Source organism: Centropristis striata, chromosome 12 (assembly GCF_030273125.1).
Source record: "Centropristis striata isolate RG_2023a ecotype Rhode Island chromosome 12, C.striata_1.0, whole genome shotgun sequence".
In the NCBI taxonomy this organism is placed as follows: domain Eukaryota; kingdom Metazoa; phylum Chordata; class Actinopteri; order Perciformes; family Serranidae; genus Centropristis; species Centropristis striata.
Window position 1 is genome coordinate 23,998,056 of NC_081528.1, and position 16,407 is coordinate 24,014,462.

Genomic DNA, 16,407 nt, shown 5'->3' on the forward strand with positions numbered 1-16,407 from the left:
AGGTACAGCCTTACGACCTTGAGGACTTGAGATAGCAGGCATCCTACGCAAGAACAAGAAGAAGCAACTGTGACATGTTATCTTACAGGATGAAAAGGGCGGATTGTGTTCGCATGAAAATGATATAAAATTAATTGAAAGAGATATAAAGTCATGTGAAAATGTTCAGAGTTATGTGAAAAGGCATACGCATGGCACTTTGTCATAACACAACTGTATGACCTTTTTTCTTTTTTAAATTTTGACATCTTATATGAAAAGTAAAAAGTTTTTCTGTAATTTTTGGACATATGCTCTAATATGTATTAACAGAATTGGGCAATTTTAAAGTTAGATTTTTTTTATGACTTTAAATTTTTACTTTACTTTTATAAAGGTATACTCTCACTTTTTGCCTACTTCACTATGACATTTATGTTATTTCAAGACATAATACTGTAAAATAATGTTACAGATTACATAACCTAGGCTTTGCAGTCTTGACAAAACCAGATCCAAACAGGTGCTGATTCCATCTAAATCTCTTAAACCCAGATTTTGAATATGTGTGATCTCTTTTCATGCATTGGAAATGAATATGAATTGGTACTAAAAATGAAGCACATTTAAATCAGGATCATAAAAACCATCACAAAATGATTACCCTCCAGCTCTGGGGACCCAGGGTAAGCGTTGTAATTATTTTAACAAACTTCATTATAACTTCTTATCATTAACCCTTAATAACTGAAGTCAAATAAGACAAGTGTGCTATTGGTATACATCATACATTTATTAGTGAACAACCCTTTCAAATCAGCCACAACAATTAAAAAAAAATATGATTGCACTACTTGGTAAAGCATAACTAGCAACTTTCATTTAAAAAAAGTACAAATCTTAAAAATTTCAAACAGTATACAGATGTATATATAATACACTAACTAGTTATGTTAAATGCTACAAACAATATGATTCCAATGGAATGAAAAATTATAACATTAATAAGAACCATTTCCTATATATAATATATATTAGTTGTTTTCTCCCCCCACCCCCCAATACAAACATGGAAAAAATGAGGTAACTGTAAATGTGCAAGTACCAAAGCAAAATATCTGCCTAACACAGAACACATGCCCCTGGCTCTGTTGGCGGGTGGGTAGTCTGGTGTTCAGGCAAGGACCCCTAGAGGCCAGGGAGAGTAAGAACAGTAAACCACTATCCCACCACAGCAAAAGTCATTGGTAAACAATAAATGGCATCTACGGAGCAATCAATCACAAATCCTAAATAAATTTTAGCTGCTTATTGGAACACATTTTTGCACCACACAAGCTGTGAGATTATTCAATAACTCTTAACAGAAAGACTACAAGACTCTATTCTCAGTTGTCAGTAAAAGTTACCTCATTACCTAGGCCTTAATGGGAGGTTCTCTTTTTATTTAATAGGGTAGCTGGATATTGTCAATTAAATAGTTACTCCAAAATAAGAGAGCTAACATTAACATGAATTAAGGTATCTATATGTGAACAATACATTTTAAGATATTGATACACTGAGAGCAAGAGCCTGATAGGCAGGTACAGTACTACACTGAAATAAGTATGACAACACTTTATTCTTTTTTTAAAATCCCTTAAACTATATTGATTTTCACTGACATTGTTTAGGGGTATTAGTATAACATGCTTTAAGAATACATGGGATCCATGACAAACTATTGCATTCACGCAAGTGAGTTTTCATACCTAAAAGCAGAACATCTAGCACCTTTTCACTATGGCTTTTGATAAACTACAGTAGTTTCAGAGCATGTCATTTTCAGTCGTTAGGGCAATAACAGTAACACAATGTATGTAAGAAGATTTTCTGGATTCAAGACCATTTTTTTTTCTCTATAAAATGAAGTTAGCGCAATAAAATCTTGTAGTCATTCAGTTCTATTACAAATGTGTGCAGTACAATGCATGGCAGTTATCAGCTGAGCGTTAAGATCCGAACCCCCAGAACCCAAAGCCAACTAGAGCTAAAAATCAGTTGGGATCTGGTTGACAAGCATGCATATTGTGCACCATTAAATAGGTCCCCACCAGATTTTGAGATATCCTCCACTATAACACACTTTTTTTTTAAAGTCATGCAAAAACACCTCTGAAGTAGATTTGGGAGTGAATTAGGTAGGATAGTGTGCACCGCGGCACATTTAGAAATGGGATCACAACCGCTATGTTGAACATATGGTTTTGAGTAAAAGAACAAAAGTCAAACAGGTTTGAATAATACACTTGTAATGAGTTGCAGTGTACATTGCCTATTTTCAGTGAATATTAATAACATATTTACTGATCTTTTTTTCTTGCATGCCTGTCTTTAAATGATGTAATATCTACTATTTCCGACAAAACAGAATATTATAATTGATTACATTAAATTATCTGTGGTCTGAGGAAAACAACCACACTAAATTCAGATATACCCTTTTCATGGCATCCTTTCCATTTTAAATGGACTGTTCTCCTTTATTTTTATATACCGAGAGGCCCTGAGTGATTTTTTTTTTTTTAAACTTACAATATATGCCAGCGAATAGATATGTACACATAGGTTAATTCTCAAAGCTGTGGGTTTAACTCATTAAATGGCTTCTTTTTTTCTCTTGAAGGTGGCACACACGTCAAAGACTCACATTCACTTAAGAAACAAAAGTAAAGAAAAAGGCAAGATCCCTTTACACATAAAAGCAAAGGTTACAACCGCCTGTTAGTGCTTACTGGGGCAGTTAAGAGACAAGAGTGAATCAAAAGCAAAAGTCCATTTGTTGCTCTTTTCCCTCCCACCCCAAGTGTATCCTGTTTTTTAGTGTGAACACAAGCAGGGAACTAGAAGTCTAACAGTGTCTCTACACTACTGAACACTCCAGCTCTGTGTCATTTAAACCCCGTCCTAATCACGGTGAGATACAGTTGGCGTAACGTGGAGTGTCACCAGTGACTTCTACAAGGGTTTTCAACATTCTTCTGTCTTCAAACGTTAATCTAAAAGCATTCACACTGAAGCTATACATACAGTTGCTCTTTTACAACACCATTACCATGGCCTAAGACAATGACCTGACCGAGTTACCAGATTATAACACATACGTTACACAAACATGTTAGTGCTCCAACTGTTTCCTTCAATGTATTTTCTCTAGAAGATAAAACCAATAAATAAATCCTTTTAAAAAAAACGGCATTAAAACAAGTGGAAATGACAAAGTATTTTCAGGTTTAGTAATAGGTTTGTGCTTGTCAAGGTCATAAGAAGGCAGATTTGAAATCTTGAACAGTAGGCTATATCTGTATATTGGATTTGGCTCACAAACAATGAAATAAAAAGCCCAGTCTTCCTAAAAGGGGAAGAAAGTTCATTTAAAACTCGCCACTCACTGCACATATTGCTTTCTGCACAGGCCTCCAGAGCTCTATGGCATCAGCACAGCCTTCAGACGACGACTCCCATCCTTACACGCAGTCAGGGTGGAACCACATGCTAGTCTTCCCTCATGGCGCTCTCTGAATAAGCAAGCAGTTCTTTTAGTATGCTTCTTTGTCTCTTCTTTTTCTTAAAATTCGACAATTTTGGTGGCAATGCTTGATTAAAATATTGCTAGTCTGAATCAACAGTTCATGCAAATCCTAGCATGCTGCCCTGTATCCAGTGGTTACACAATGCATTGGCTCTGTGAACAGGACAAACATACACACACAATATGTACACACGCATACACACTTGCCAGAGGAACAATGCTGTCGTGGAGGGTGGATGTAGCACTTGTGCAGTTATGCCAGATGACCTCAAAAAGACGCAGTCCATTAATCCATGACTGCTTTTGTACAGATCTGTGTTCCAGAGTGGATTATCTGGGGTAGAAGAAACCCCACAGTTGCATGTCCCATTACTTGCAGTCCATAACCTCAGGCTAAACAGAATCTGCATTTCACCACAGCAAGTCACACTTTCACAATAAAATTGGCAAATCTAAAACAAATAAGGGGTAAAACTGTTGAAATGATCAATACATTATTGCAGAACATACATTATTAACAAGTCACTTTGCCCAACACCTACACAAACATGCATCTATGATGGCCAGGCGTCGCCTCCAAACACAGATATCCATGTTGAAGTTTTCCTATTATTTTTCTGCTAATTGCACAAGATGTCCAGCCTATCATCCTCCGGGCTCCCGACTCACCTCCTTCCAATGCAGGACTCCACTATTCATGAACACCACAACCAAATCCACTAAATAAAAATGAAACCCTGTAAACAAAAGCAGCAAATAATGCATTGTAGGGGAAATCTTTGGAATCTGCAACAAGGGGGCAGAGAAAGAACTGGCTGGCGTTCCCAGAACTCTGGCTATAGTTTGCGATAGGCAGTGGGTTTCATGAGACTCGGACAATGAAGCACAGCAGAGGTACAACAGGCTCCAGAAAACAATCCTGGATTGCTTATTATTTAGGAAGGGAGTGGGAGTGGTGGGTTGGTAAGCTATATTTACTGGAGGACGCAGGTTAGGTGGCAGGTGTCTCCAGCTTTGGGACAGACTCTGGTGTGTGCAGCTTTCCAAGTTCAGCACTCAGAGACAGTTCTCACTCCACCTCCCGGTGTACGTCCGAGGCATCGGCTCGGCAGATAGGACAAGTGCGATTGGTCTGGAGGTCAAACAGAATGCAAACAAATGTTTAGCATAAATATAAAAAAATATATTCATATAAAACTTTGAAATGGTGCAATTGTTAAGACTGACACAAACTTACCTTCAACCATTTATCCACACACTTTGCGTGGAATTCGTGGTTACAAGGTAATACCCGAAGTAGCTGCCTACACTCAAAGTCACTAAAGCACACAACACACCTGAGGAGAAGAAAGGATTTAGTTACCAGGATATAAGATGCATCTATAGTGATAGCGGTTTGTTTTGTAAGAAGGGGTGGAAAAATGCTTACAGCGTTTGTTCAGATAGATGATTCTCTGAGTTGAATCTGTAGGACGGAAGTTGCTCTATATCAGCTTTAGTGAGTCCACGTGGTTTCGCTTCACCCAACCGTTCCGCCAGATTCAGTAATGCCTTAAAATGTATAGATAGACAGAGAGAAAGACAGAGAGAAAAAGAGGACAATGCCGAGGAAGTTTTGGTCCGTCAGGTAATCTATTACAGCCCTGATTCCCAAAAAGTTTGAATGCTCTGTTAAACCTTTATTAAAACAGACTGCATTAAATTCAGAACACATTATATAGTTTGCTGGCCAGTCTAGCCCAGTAACACCATGGTCATTGAAGCAGCTTTTGGTACTTTTTATATATACATATGTCACATATGTGACGGATTAATCACGGGGGACTCAACTGTGGCCCCCGTTGCTAACTGTGCACAGCATAGCCGCTGATCATAAACAAACCAGCATGGCTAATTATGCCATTCGCGCTGATCATAAACAAAGGGCATGCTAACTGTACACAAAGTGTCCGCTGCTGATCCTGAATTAACCGGGATCGCTAATTGTGCACAGAGTGTCCAGTGCTTGTTGTATACAAACAGAGGTCGCTAAATGAATGCTGTACTGCTACAAAGCTAACTGTTAGCATATAAGCACTGTGCTACTGTGCATCTCGTTCCACGAAGCAGGACTGAACTATGAACGGGCAGAATATCACGCCTTTGCGGGATAACTATGAGTGCCCTAAGGCGAAGAGCTGGCACAGATCTTTCCAGCAATATAGCGGGGATTTGTGGGACTGCACTATGAAAGAGGCTTTATGTTTATTGTAGCTTGTGACTACTCACTACTTCGCCGACTTTTACAAACGTTGCATGTTGTTGTGGCGTTGAGTACTAAGTCATATCCTGCTTAGCATTCTATCCAATCAGCAACCAGGCTTTTTTCAGGGGAGAAAAACGGCCCTGGGCCAAAAAAAAGTCCGGTCAAAAGACCGCTCCAGACAGCTCATATTCAATTTAGTGGCGTTTCGGCAAGTGAGACCCGCCTCATTTCAGGGTATTCGACTGTGGTCGAAACACAGCTAATGTGTTTGATTTCACGAGGCCTCTATCGGCCATCACACTAACCTCATAGTTCTCCATCTCTACATCATCCACATCCAGGTCTAGACTGATGGCTGGGCCCACTGCTGTTGGAGGCACAGGAAGCATTGACCTAAACAGGGAGATAAACATAACTTGTTGAGGGACCATTAAAACAATCACTGCAACTTGACTGCGATTGTAATGCAAAACCTGGAAATCAGCATATCATTAACCCTAAATCTGCTGCAGCGTTGACACACATTCTATATCCTTTACAAGAGTCCATCGCTGAGGCCGGTAACTCAATAGAGTCAGTTTTACATTCAAGTGTATTAGCTTGGGATGAAAACTGATATACTTCACAAACCGGGTGGTTTTACTGCAGGTACTCACAGGAAGTATGGGAGGAAGCCTGGGTAGTAAGATGGAGGGGGAGGAGGAGGGGGGAGCGGCTGCTGCAACCGGTATCTCTGTCCACTCACTCTCCGGGGCAGCATGTGGGGATATGGCTGAGGAATAAAAACAGATTTTGAGAAATAATTTATTTAACACAGAAGCCAGCGAATAAAGTGAACTTAATATTGATAAACACTCAGTCTACCTGCATTAGAAGGACGTTATATACAGTAATTACCCAAAATTATTTCTACAACTTTTAAATACAGAAGAAGCAACATGTGGCGGCTTTAGAGGTGTTGGAAGGCACCTCAGACATAGCTGTGCCATCTGAAAGTAATTACTGCCAATGTTAAGCAAAGTAAAGTTACTTTTTCAATCCGCAACAACAATTCAAGCCTGCCTTTCCAGGTAAAACAGTAGATCCCAAACTTTTGAGACATTTGATAGCAGTTTTTATTAGCCAGTAACAAAAGGGGACAAGTTGATTTTAACTGAAGTAAAAGTTAGACTATGCCCAAACGGCCAAACTTTAGCACACAAGATCACAAGATTAATTGAACTGGATTCAGGTTTGGAAACAGGGACCCCTTTATTCCAATGAAAGGTGCTCAGAGGTGTATGATAACTTCCATGTATAAAATTGCCCAGATCTTCTACATCTATGGGCCCATAGAGCAAGCAAACTGGAGGTCAGTTTAGTGCTCTGGAAACTTCAATGAAGTTATTATAATTTAATTGTGCAGCTATTTCTAGACATTGTTATCCGGCCGAAATGAATGCAATTCTGTTAGTGAAACGAGTCATTTCATGGGGGTTGATATGCTAAAAAAAACAAACTGTATCCACCAGCAGAAAAAGCACAGGTGGAACTAATGCACATTGTTCCATTCAAGCAATAACTACAATGCAGTACAGCAATTAATGCATTTATGTAGACCTGTAAGTCCTTTTTAATACTACATAGAATGCAAAGGAATGCCTGTTTTACATACCAGCCGACATATGATGGAAAACCAGACAGCTATAATTATTCATTATAACATTACACTTTTCTCTCAGTACTTTCCAGCAGATACTAACAATAATTTCAAATTACGTAATTGTTTTTATTAATGTGACTTGGACCTTGGTAAGTAGCATAAAACGGATAGACAGACTGTCTTCCATCAAAACAATCATTGTTCATAAATGTCTCCTTTGAGCCCGCAATCAGACAAAAACAATTTATGACTGACATAACTGTCTAAGAACAAAATAGCAATGTATTAAAAATAGGTCATAAGTGCATTGTCAATTTCCCTGAAACATAAACGTTTAAAAAGAGAGGCTGTCTTACCACTCCAAAGGGAAGCTCCTGATGCAGAGGCTCTTGAGGAAGATACTGTAGGGGCAGAGAAGGAGGCAGCGCTGGTGGGTGATGAGATGGAGGGTAGGAGAAGGTCCCTAATGGGTGCTGGTCCCCTCTTAGGTCAACTTCATTGTCTACCCTCTGTAGAGGCTGAGAGGAGAGAGACAGAAAAGGGTTGAAGTTAGACCCATCATAAGTATGTAAATCAATAAAATAATGCTTCCATTCTACATCCACTGAACTGTGTTTTCATTGATGAGAATCGTCACCTGACCCCCTCGACCCCAGCGTGGATTCTGTTGTTTTTTTTCCCCTACAAACTTATTTTATACAATTTTTTTTTTTTTGCTGTGGACTGCTCACCATGCGTGGGTGCTGAGGCTGTAAAGGGACAAACTGGCTCAAAGGTGTAAGGTGCGGCGGCTGGTGGGGGGGTACAGATGGGGTTGGGTGCAATACAAAATGTTCGCTGGAGATCAGGGGTGGAAAGGCTTGATAAGACACTGGCATATGCTGCATGGTACATGCCTGTATGAGCTGAGGAGAGAAAAAAAACACACAAGAAGAGACATAAATTTATGTACAGTATGTCAATTTTCTTTTTTAAATGCTTGTCAACAATCAAACTCAACACTTAGAAGCAGCCTCCATCTACAGAAATGTGCTCCTTAAATTCACAGTAAGGCAGTTATAATGAAAGCATGTTTTAAGCGTGTTGTGAACAGAAGCGATGCATTACAAAAAAACAAAGCACTGACAGTACTGACACCACACGAACTATCATTCTGAAGTTTTCCACAAAACAAAAGAACTAAATACACAACAGAATCATATTTTATGTTGCTTAACTGTTTCTGTTGCTTGTGCTAACATCAAGACTAAATCACAAATCCTGCAAACAGCAGCAGCTTATTTGTTAGTCATGAACAGTGACAGATTGCATGGCTGGTATGGTGTGCTACATGGATGCCACTGACATTTGGGCTCTTCCTTTTCAAACTCACAGGAGGAGGAAGGCAGCAGAGCAGAGAGAGCTGTCCGCTGAACATTACCGAGCATGCTGGGAGCTGCTGAGTGTTGCACCCTGGAAGGGGCTGCCCGGTGTGGATGGGAAATCCATGGGTCGTCACCGTCGTAACAGTGTATGATATCGGAACGGATCCCTGGTGCATCTTTTAGGAAAAGAAAGATGGGGTGACTGGACAATCTTTCTAAAACAGAACACTGTGTGCCACTACAAAACACCCGGCATGTTTTATATTAAATCTGCACATTACTGTGGAAAATGTTTTGTCAGACAAGACAGCAAATCATGTTTTAAAATGATCTAACGTCCGTATCCATCAGATTGCACTTGTTCCATTACCTGGTCATGTAGATCCACCATGATGGGGCTCTGCTGGGGCAGGTGAGCAGCAGGGTGAAGCATGCGTGGTGGTGTGCTGGTGTGGCTGTATTGTCTGGACTCATCTAAAGGAACCTGTTGGTGATGTTGGGAGAAAAGCAGATGATGGAAGTTCTCATCCTGGACCAGAGAAGTGTGCAGTACAGGTCTGTCTCGTCTCCCCCACTGGCGTCTCACTGGTGGGCTGTAACATCACACAAGAAAAAAAATGTAGAATTCCCACAGATAGTTCAATTTCAATAAGCTGACCTTTATAGTAATAATAACAATCACTAATCAATCAAAATACCTGATCAGTGGTATGTTTTTCCATCCAATTGTGACTAAAATAAATAAATATCTGGGATATTTTAAAGATATTCATATTAAAAGGTGAGTATAGCTAAATAAAATAAGTCGTTTATTTCTTATGTCACTTAATATTAGCATACTCTTGACACACATTTTGTCCTTTGAAATCTTACATATCGTGACGAGAAAAAAGCAAGTACTTATAATAATAATACTAATGGTGCTTGAAAAATCGCCCTTATTTAAATGAGTCAGTGTGTGGTTTTGCTGGATGTAGGCTGGGAAAGTTGCTGAATGTCCCATAATGCTTTTCATTTATTGTGAATATTAATTCAGGAAAGAGAAATGTGCATTTGAGATGTGCTTTTTTTTTTGTCTGCGGGGACAGCAACATGTCAAAAACAAAGCTGACATTTGGTTGATGTTGAAAGTATCCGATTATTATTTTGAATGCTTTGAGTTAAAAACAACAAAATAAATTAAAAAGTATCTTTATAAGCAGTTTTTACCTTCTCCTGAGATGCACTGGGGCGTTGCAGGGCTCTCCAAGGAACCTCCTCGGGTTTAAGGGGGCTGTTGGTGGCAGCCTATTTACTGCTATTTCCCATGGTCGCATTGGTGACGTCGTGCAGACGAGTCACGCTCTGGGAAAGGAAACTGTACAGTAGAGGCACTTCTATGTTGCCTCTGATTGTCTTAACCCTGCAAAACACAACAATTGACAAATATTAAACCTTCTGCTTCTACTATATTCCTCATCTATCAACTGACCACACACTCTGGTCATTACGGAAAGTCATGGGGTAATTAAATAATGATAATAAGAATTAAAACAGGAATGAACCAGCGATCAAGTGAGTGACATTCAATCAAAATTTAAAGTTGTGTTACATCACACACGCCAGTGGGATTGATCTAACCTATAGGGACATTTTTATTGTTCAGGCAAGTGTTTAATTCACTGTTTTTTTGTGTTTTATTGGAAATGTCTAGATCATAATCATTGTTGTTAGGGACATTTAAATATTCTGTTAATTTATCTAGATAATATTAAATTCCACATTGCATGCTGGCTCATGAGACATGTATATCTCATAACTGCTATGTGTTTCAGAGACTTACTATTTTACTAATTTTCATATTTACTTGTTCCAATATCCCAGTAGCACTAACAATCACCACTTATTTGTGGAAAATTCCCTTGAAAAGGTTCATACATGTCTAAGATAATGTTAGCTCAAATTATAAGAAAAATTGCACTATGATGTTGGCTACAGGTGCCTATTAGACTGATCTGTAACAAACTTGATTTAATATCTAATAAAGATAGGAAGTCAAAAACGTACGTCAGTTCAGTTATACACATCCCATTGTTCTTTTTTTAATTTAGAGTATCACAACATGTGTTTAACCCATAAGAAGCCACGGTGACACAGGTGGAACAAACACTTTAAATCTTCTTTAATCTCCCATATTCAGCTTCACATTAACTCATTAAATCCCTTAGCGACGTATACTCATACTCATGACTGGTGGTCATGTGACTGTGACAAGAAGTGACTTCTCCAAAATGTGGCTGTGACTGGAAACAGAAATGTGGAAAAAGTAGCTAATTTCAAAAAGCTTACTTTTTGTTACAAGGCTAAGTTTAAACCCATTTAACAATTATGATCCGTTAATAGGGAATTGAACAAATTAAAGTAACAATTTTGATATATGCTATGGAGATGCAAAGAAAAAGGCAAATGGTTATTTGTTTTTATTTATTTGATTTATTCTTATTTTGTTACTTAAAAACAAATCTGAAAAATAATTTGTTGTTAAACAGCACTATTAATGTCACAATTTTGACATGTTGTGGAGATGCAAAGAAAAAGGCAAATTTGTGTCTCTGTAAGCTGAAAATGTGTCTATTTTTTTATTTTAAAATTAGAAATACAAATAGAAACATTAGAAAATTAGAAACATAAATACAATAAACGCCCAATGTAAGGTATATGTCACATCACAGATCTTTGACATGAAGGGGTATAATTTTTTTTTTTAAACATTATAAATGTGTTCTATGTGGTCCACATATCCCCCATCATTTTCCTTTAAGGATTACTGGATCTGGGTTCTTATGGGTTAACCCAAGATCTAAAATATAATGAATGCATAAGTGTAAAAGTGGCAGTGTAATTAATGCGGTACATTCGGGGAGAGAATAAATAGGGGTCGCTGTAGCCTGCCTGAACAAAAACATGGAAAGCCATGTGCTCAAAAGACAAAGCAACAACAAAAGATATGGAAGGCAAGCGGGACCGCTCGCTATCATACAATTTAGCAGGCCATTGTACCATTACACTATTTCCTTCATGTATAATGTAAAGCCATGCACACATCACTGCGAAAAAGACAATAATTATCGTGATGACAACCGATGGCTCCTAATTGTCAGTACACACTCGACGTCCCCTGTTGAAGGAGAGCAGCTAACTTTAGCCGTCCAAGGCTAACGCTTTGTCCCGACATAGCAGGACTCTCCAGCAGCAGATAACTGGTGTTGGCGAGATATTTAACCATCATGCGAATACATCTGATGACAGCTGCTCATTTATTCTTGCATATTCTACCCATGTAGTCAACATGTTACACCACAAACATAAACAGACCACAGGTTTAGCTAGCTATGCGAGTTGGCCAACAACACAGACCACATCTTACTTTCTTAGCTAGTTTTCTTGCTCGGTGAGGAGGGGAGAGTCCAGGTGTTTCAGCCTCCCAAATGTCGAGTCCCATCAAGTTATCCTTGCACGCCTTTAACCCACCACCATCACCAGACAGAAACTACCGTTACCTGACTACCAATCCACTGTTGTTTCCACCCGACAGATTTATGACAATGTCGGACGGAGCTGCTATTAGCTTGCTAACGCTTGTCAGCTAACACACGCTTCCAATCGCTGCATAGGGCAAACGTTTTCTCCAGAAACCACGTGGGGGCCCGTCGGTTAACGGCAGCGGTCACCGGAGCAGGTAATACCGTTAACCGTGAGAAAAGAAGACGTTAGCTACCCAACGACAGGAAACATTCCTTGGCGCGTGTATGTTCCTTGAAATGCATTGTTATGACGAGACCACGCCCCTTATCCTCAGTGACCAATCAGATCGCAGCAAATACAGACAGCAGACATCCACACAGACTTTGCTACAATGTATCAAAACAAGCAGTTAGAAACAAAACAGAGAGGCTGCATCACCTGTGAAAAACATTATTTTACTAAATATCCCTAACCCCAATTACAGGTCGAATAAGACAGACAAGCCTCCTAACTGTCCATTTTTAAAACTAATCTTAAAACCTATTTTTATTCCTTGGCTTTCAACCACACATGAGACTCTGCTCTTGTTTTTAGTGTTTTATGGTTTGATTTTATTTATTGTTTTTTAATATTTTTTTAAAGCAATGAAACTATTTATTTTAGTGTTTATTCCTGTTTTATTTATTTAATTGTTCTTGTTCTGTTTGTTTATGTACAGCACTTTGTTGCAGCTGTGGTTGTTTTAAAGTGCTTTACAAATAAAATTGAGTTGAGTTGAGAGAGTTGACCCCTATCCCCACCCCTTTTTCTTACTGTATCTTGCCCACCTACACCTACACCTACACAGCCAGCTATACACTGCTTTTTAGTTGGATAGTCACCAGGGGTTGATAACCTGTAACCAGGTACATTAAGTCAAGCCCTGCGATTAAGTGTAATTTTGAAGTACTTACACTTTCAGTTGAAACATGCATGCATTGTTATAAATTAAACTACCCAGCTGTATTAAAATTAATTCATTTTGTAGCTCCACATTAACAGACTTACATTGAAATGCATTAGTAATACTGATCCTGTTATATTCAGCAATACTGACAGGGGCCATTCTGCAAAAATACAAGTAAAGTTGTGAACACAGAACTTCAACTTCTGATGTAGCCTAGTATTTAAATTATGCCACTTACTCCTCTACTGTCAGTCACTTTAGGAGCAAAATAATCAAAAAAGGTTTCCTCAGGTCAAACTCCTTCCAAATAAGGAAGCTGCTCTAATATTTAACCGTTTAAGCATCACTGACCTGAAAAGTTTGGGAATTTCCCAATAAAAAGGATCTCTGTTGTGGCAGCCTGCCTCACTTCATAAACAAAAACAGAAGCGAAGTGATCAATTTTTTGCCAAAAGTAAAAATGCATTTTAACTGATGAGCTTCAACCCACTGCAAACACACTAAAAGTGTTTCTTTAGTGGGAGACACTACCTTTAGGAATAAAACTGCCCACAGTCTGTTTTGACTCACTGGAGGCCACAGTGTCCTACTGTACACTACACAGCCGGTTATGTAATATTGCACTTGCATGATCAAGTGAGAAAAACCCGTTATCAGCAATTGTACGAAAATTCTCAGCTATGTTTTGTAGGCCAGCGAATGTAGCTGCAAAACACTTTGTGATGCTGCACTTAGGATCATCAAGCTGTATCAGGCCTCAGAAGAAGCTACCTATCAGGCCCACTTAGTCCAGTAAGAGTTAATAAATAATGTCTGTTTTGAATGCTCCGCTGCAAAGCATTGGAGCATGTCTAGTCTTTTGAATGCACCCAAAAGTATGCACGTAATGAAGGGCAGAGAAAGGAGCGCAGCAGTGGTATGCAACATAGACTAAATGTAAACATTACAACATCGCACTCGGTAGCAGCAAAACAAGGAGGGGCTGGAGGTTGAGCAGGATGACAGCCCTAATAACCCGTCTAACCATCTCCCGTAAACACGCACCGTAAACCTCCAAAATCCAGCCGTGACAAAGCGATAAGAAGAGGAGCAGCGTAGTTACCTGATTGTTAATATGCAAACATCTGATCACTGATAATTTCCTTGTAATGTTCACATCTCGTTAGGCTAAGTGCGGCATCCTACGGTCAGCTGTTCCCGTGTGGAACATTCCGTGGGTTTCACCACTGCTGTAAAAAAGGTGCTCAACATAACACTCTCATATTATCGCCGCATTCTGTCTGTACGTTGTGCGGGTTTATGTTTCTGCAACCCCCGAGATTACTTCCGTAAGCGCCACTTTTGGTCTTTGGAAACGGTAATCCAGCCCCACAGTTGCTTTGAGTTTCTACAGTTCCCTGTTACACCCCCATTTCTGCGCATTTCCAGAGCAGAGAGCACACGCCATGCTGCCATTTTTACCGTAATGGACAGAAAAATGTGTGTCACTCGGACTGGAAAGTTCAGGGTCGCACGTGAAAAAGCGTTCAGGAAGGAACACAAAGTACTCAGAACAATTATTTAAGTAAAAGGGATAGAGTGTAAAATACTGTTACAAGTAAAGTTAATGCATTTGAAACATTTAAAGGGACAGTTCACCTCAAAACCAAAAATACATATTTTCCCCTTACAAAAGCACTACAGCTTTTTAAATAATCAAGATTGATTTAGTTGTTGTTGCCCAGTGTTTGATGTTAGTTTTACCTTTAATATAATGCACCATGTGATGCGTAAAGCGTAAAAAAATACATTTGAAAAAGTCAATAGCAATGTCTATTTCCAGAAATAATGACCCAGTTACACAAGATAACCCACATGATCTCCAGAAAGAGACTTTGAGACATTTTGAGTTTGAAATTGTCAATACGATTGTCTTGCTGAGCTGATTTGTCAGGTACAAAAAGAGAGACTAGGGCCACATTTGAAAATTATATCTAATAAAAATTAGACATCTCACAGCTGATATCTGGAACACTCAGCAACCAACACCAAAACAATCTACATACTTAGCAAGAGGAAAAAATGTGTATTAAGTTAAACAAGTACGAAACCTATTTCCAGCCATGCTTAGTCAAGAATGTCCTATAAAAAATGAGTGTTACATCATTATATAGCCTATAGGCTATTTTTGTCTTCTCATAAATATGTTGTAAATCCTAAACATCATTATACTGTTGTAGATAATAGAGGTAGGTTTAAGTTTGAGGTTTGGTTCATAAACACATGTGAAATCTTTATCTACATAGCAACCAAACATAGCTGTCAGAAAAATGAAGTAGGGCCAAAAGCAATAGATTTCCTCTGAGTTGTACTGGAAGTATAAAGTAGCAGTAAAGTAAATACAATTATTATTAAATTCTGTAAAATTATGCCTCAGTACAGGTTTGATTGTACATTTCACTTCTGCTCCTCAGTTATATATTACTATTATAGGCTATCTGTTTTGGTTGGTTATGACTGTGTGGTGACCTCATTAATTAATTAGATTGATTGACTGATTAATGTCTTTATGAGGAATCAGTTGACATATTTGATTTCAACCCATGTTAGACTTTTAATTTATTGACATTCTTGTGAGCAGTTGTTCAGATATTGAAGGATCTCAATTATTTCCTCAGAAAGTCAGAGACCTCAATCCTAAGGAAATGGATATTAAGTTAAATTTTTAATGCTTCAGTAACCTGCTATAGTTAATTACAGCATTTAGTCATTCTCATCACAACATTATAATTCCTAATCCATGAGCCAGTGTGCGTCATGACTTATCAGAACCTATTTTATCATCTTGTCTGTGCGGAAAGACAACACCCCAACTAACCCTTGGATCATTCAGTCATTCGGTCAAGTTAGATTTTTTCTTTCAGATTTATGTTTCTGTTTACTGGAATTGCTCGGGCGACGTTCCCAGATAGATTTGTATATCTTTATTGTGGGGTCAGGAGTGGCACTGTTGTGTTCAGTACTGTCAATCATAAACCAAAGTCTAGTTGGATGAGATTGTAGGAACAGATTTCTGGGATGTCTGTCATCAAAAATCAGACTGACCTTCCTTATGTGAGTGATATTCATGTGGTTTACTGACACACACCTGTGGTTGTTTACCACTTTAAAAGC

At 38.7% G+C, this 16,407-nt stretch overlaps 1 protein-coding gene across 3 annotated transcripts; it reads right to left on the reverse strand.

Annotated features, from left to right (window-relative positions):
• Positions 1-751: 751 nt before the first annotated feature.
• rnf44 (ring finger protein 44) lies at positions 752-14,622 on the reverse strand. Of its 3 annotated transcripts, none has more exons than XM_059346011.1 (11): positions 14,357-14,622; positions 10,014-10,206; positions 9,175-9,397; positions 8,813-8,980; positions 8,172-8,345; positions 7,797-7,958; positions 6,455-6,570; positions 6,104-6,191; positions 4,983-5,104; positions 4,791-4,890; positions 752-4,685 (listed from the first exon to the last, which is right to left on the reverse strand). In XM_059346011.1, the coding sequence occupies exons 2-11, from the start codon at positions 10,118-10,120 to the stop codon at positions 4,623-4,625; spliced, it is 1,323 nt and encodes a 440-aa protein (XP_059201994.1). In that variant the 5' UTR covers positions 10,121-10,206; positions 14,357-14,622; the 3' UTR covers positions 752-4,622. The 3 variants fall into 3 exon arrangements, with proteins under 3 accessions (XP_059201994.1, XP_059201993.1, XP_059201995.1); XM_059346010.1 differs by lacking the exon at positions 14,357-14,622 and adding an exon at positions 12,211-13,506; XM_059346012.1 differs by lacking the exon at positions 14,357-14,622 and adding an exon at positions 12,211-13,505 and having other exon boundaries at positions 8,861-8,980.
• Between the last annotated feature and the right edge of the window lie 1,785 nt (positions 14,623-16,407).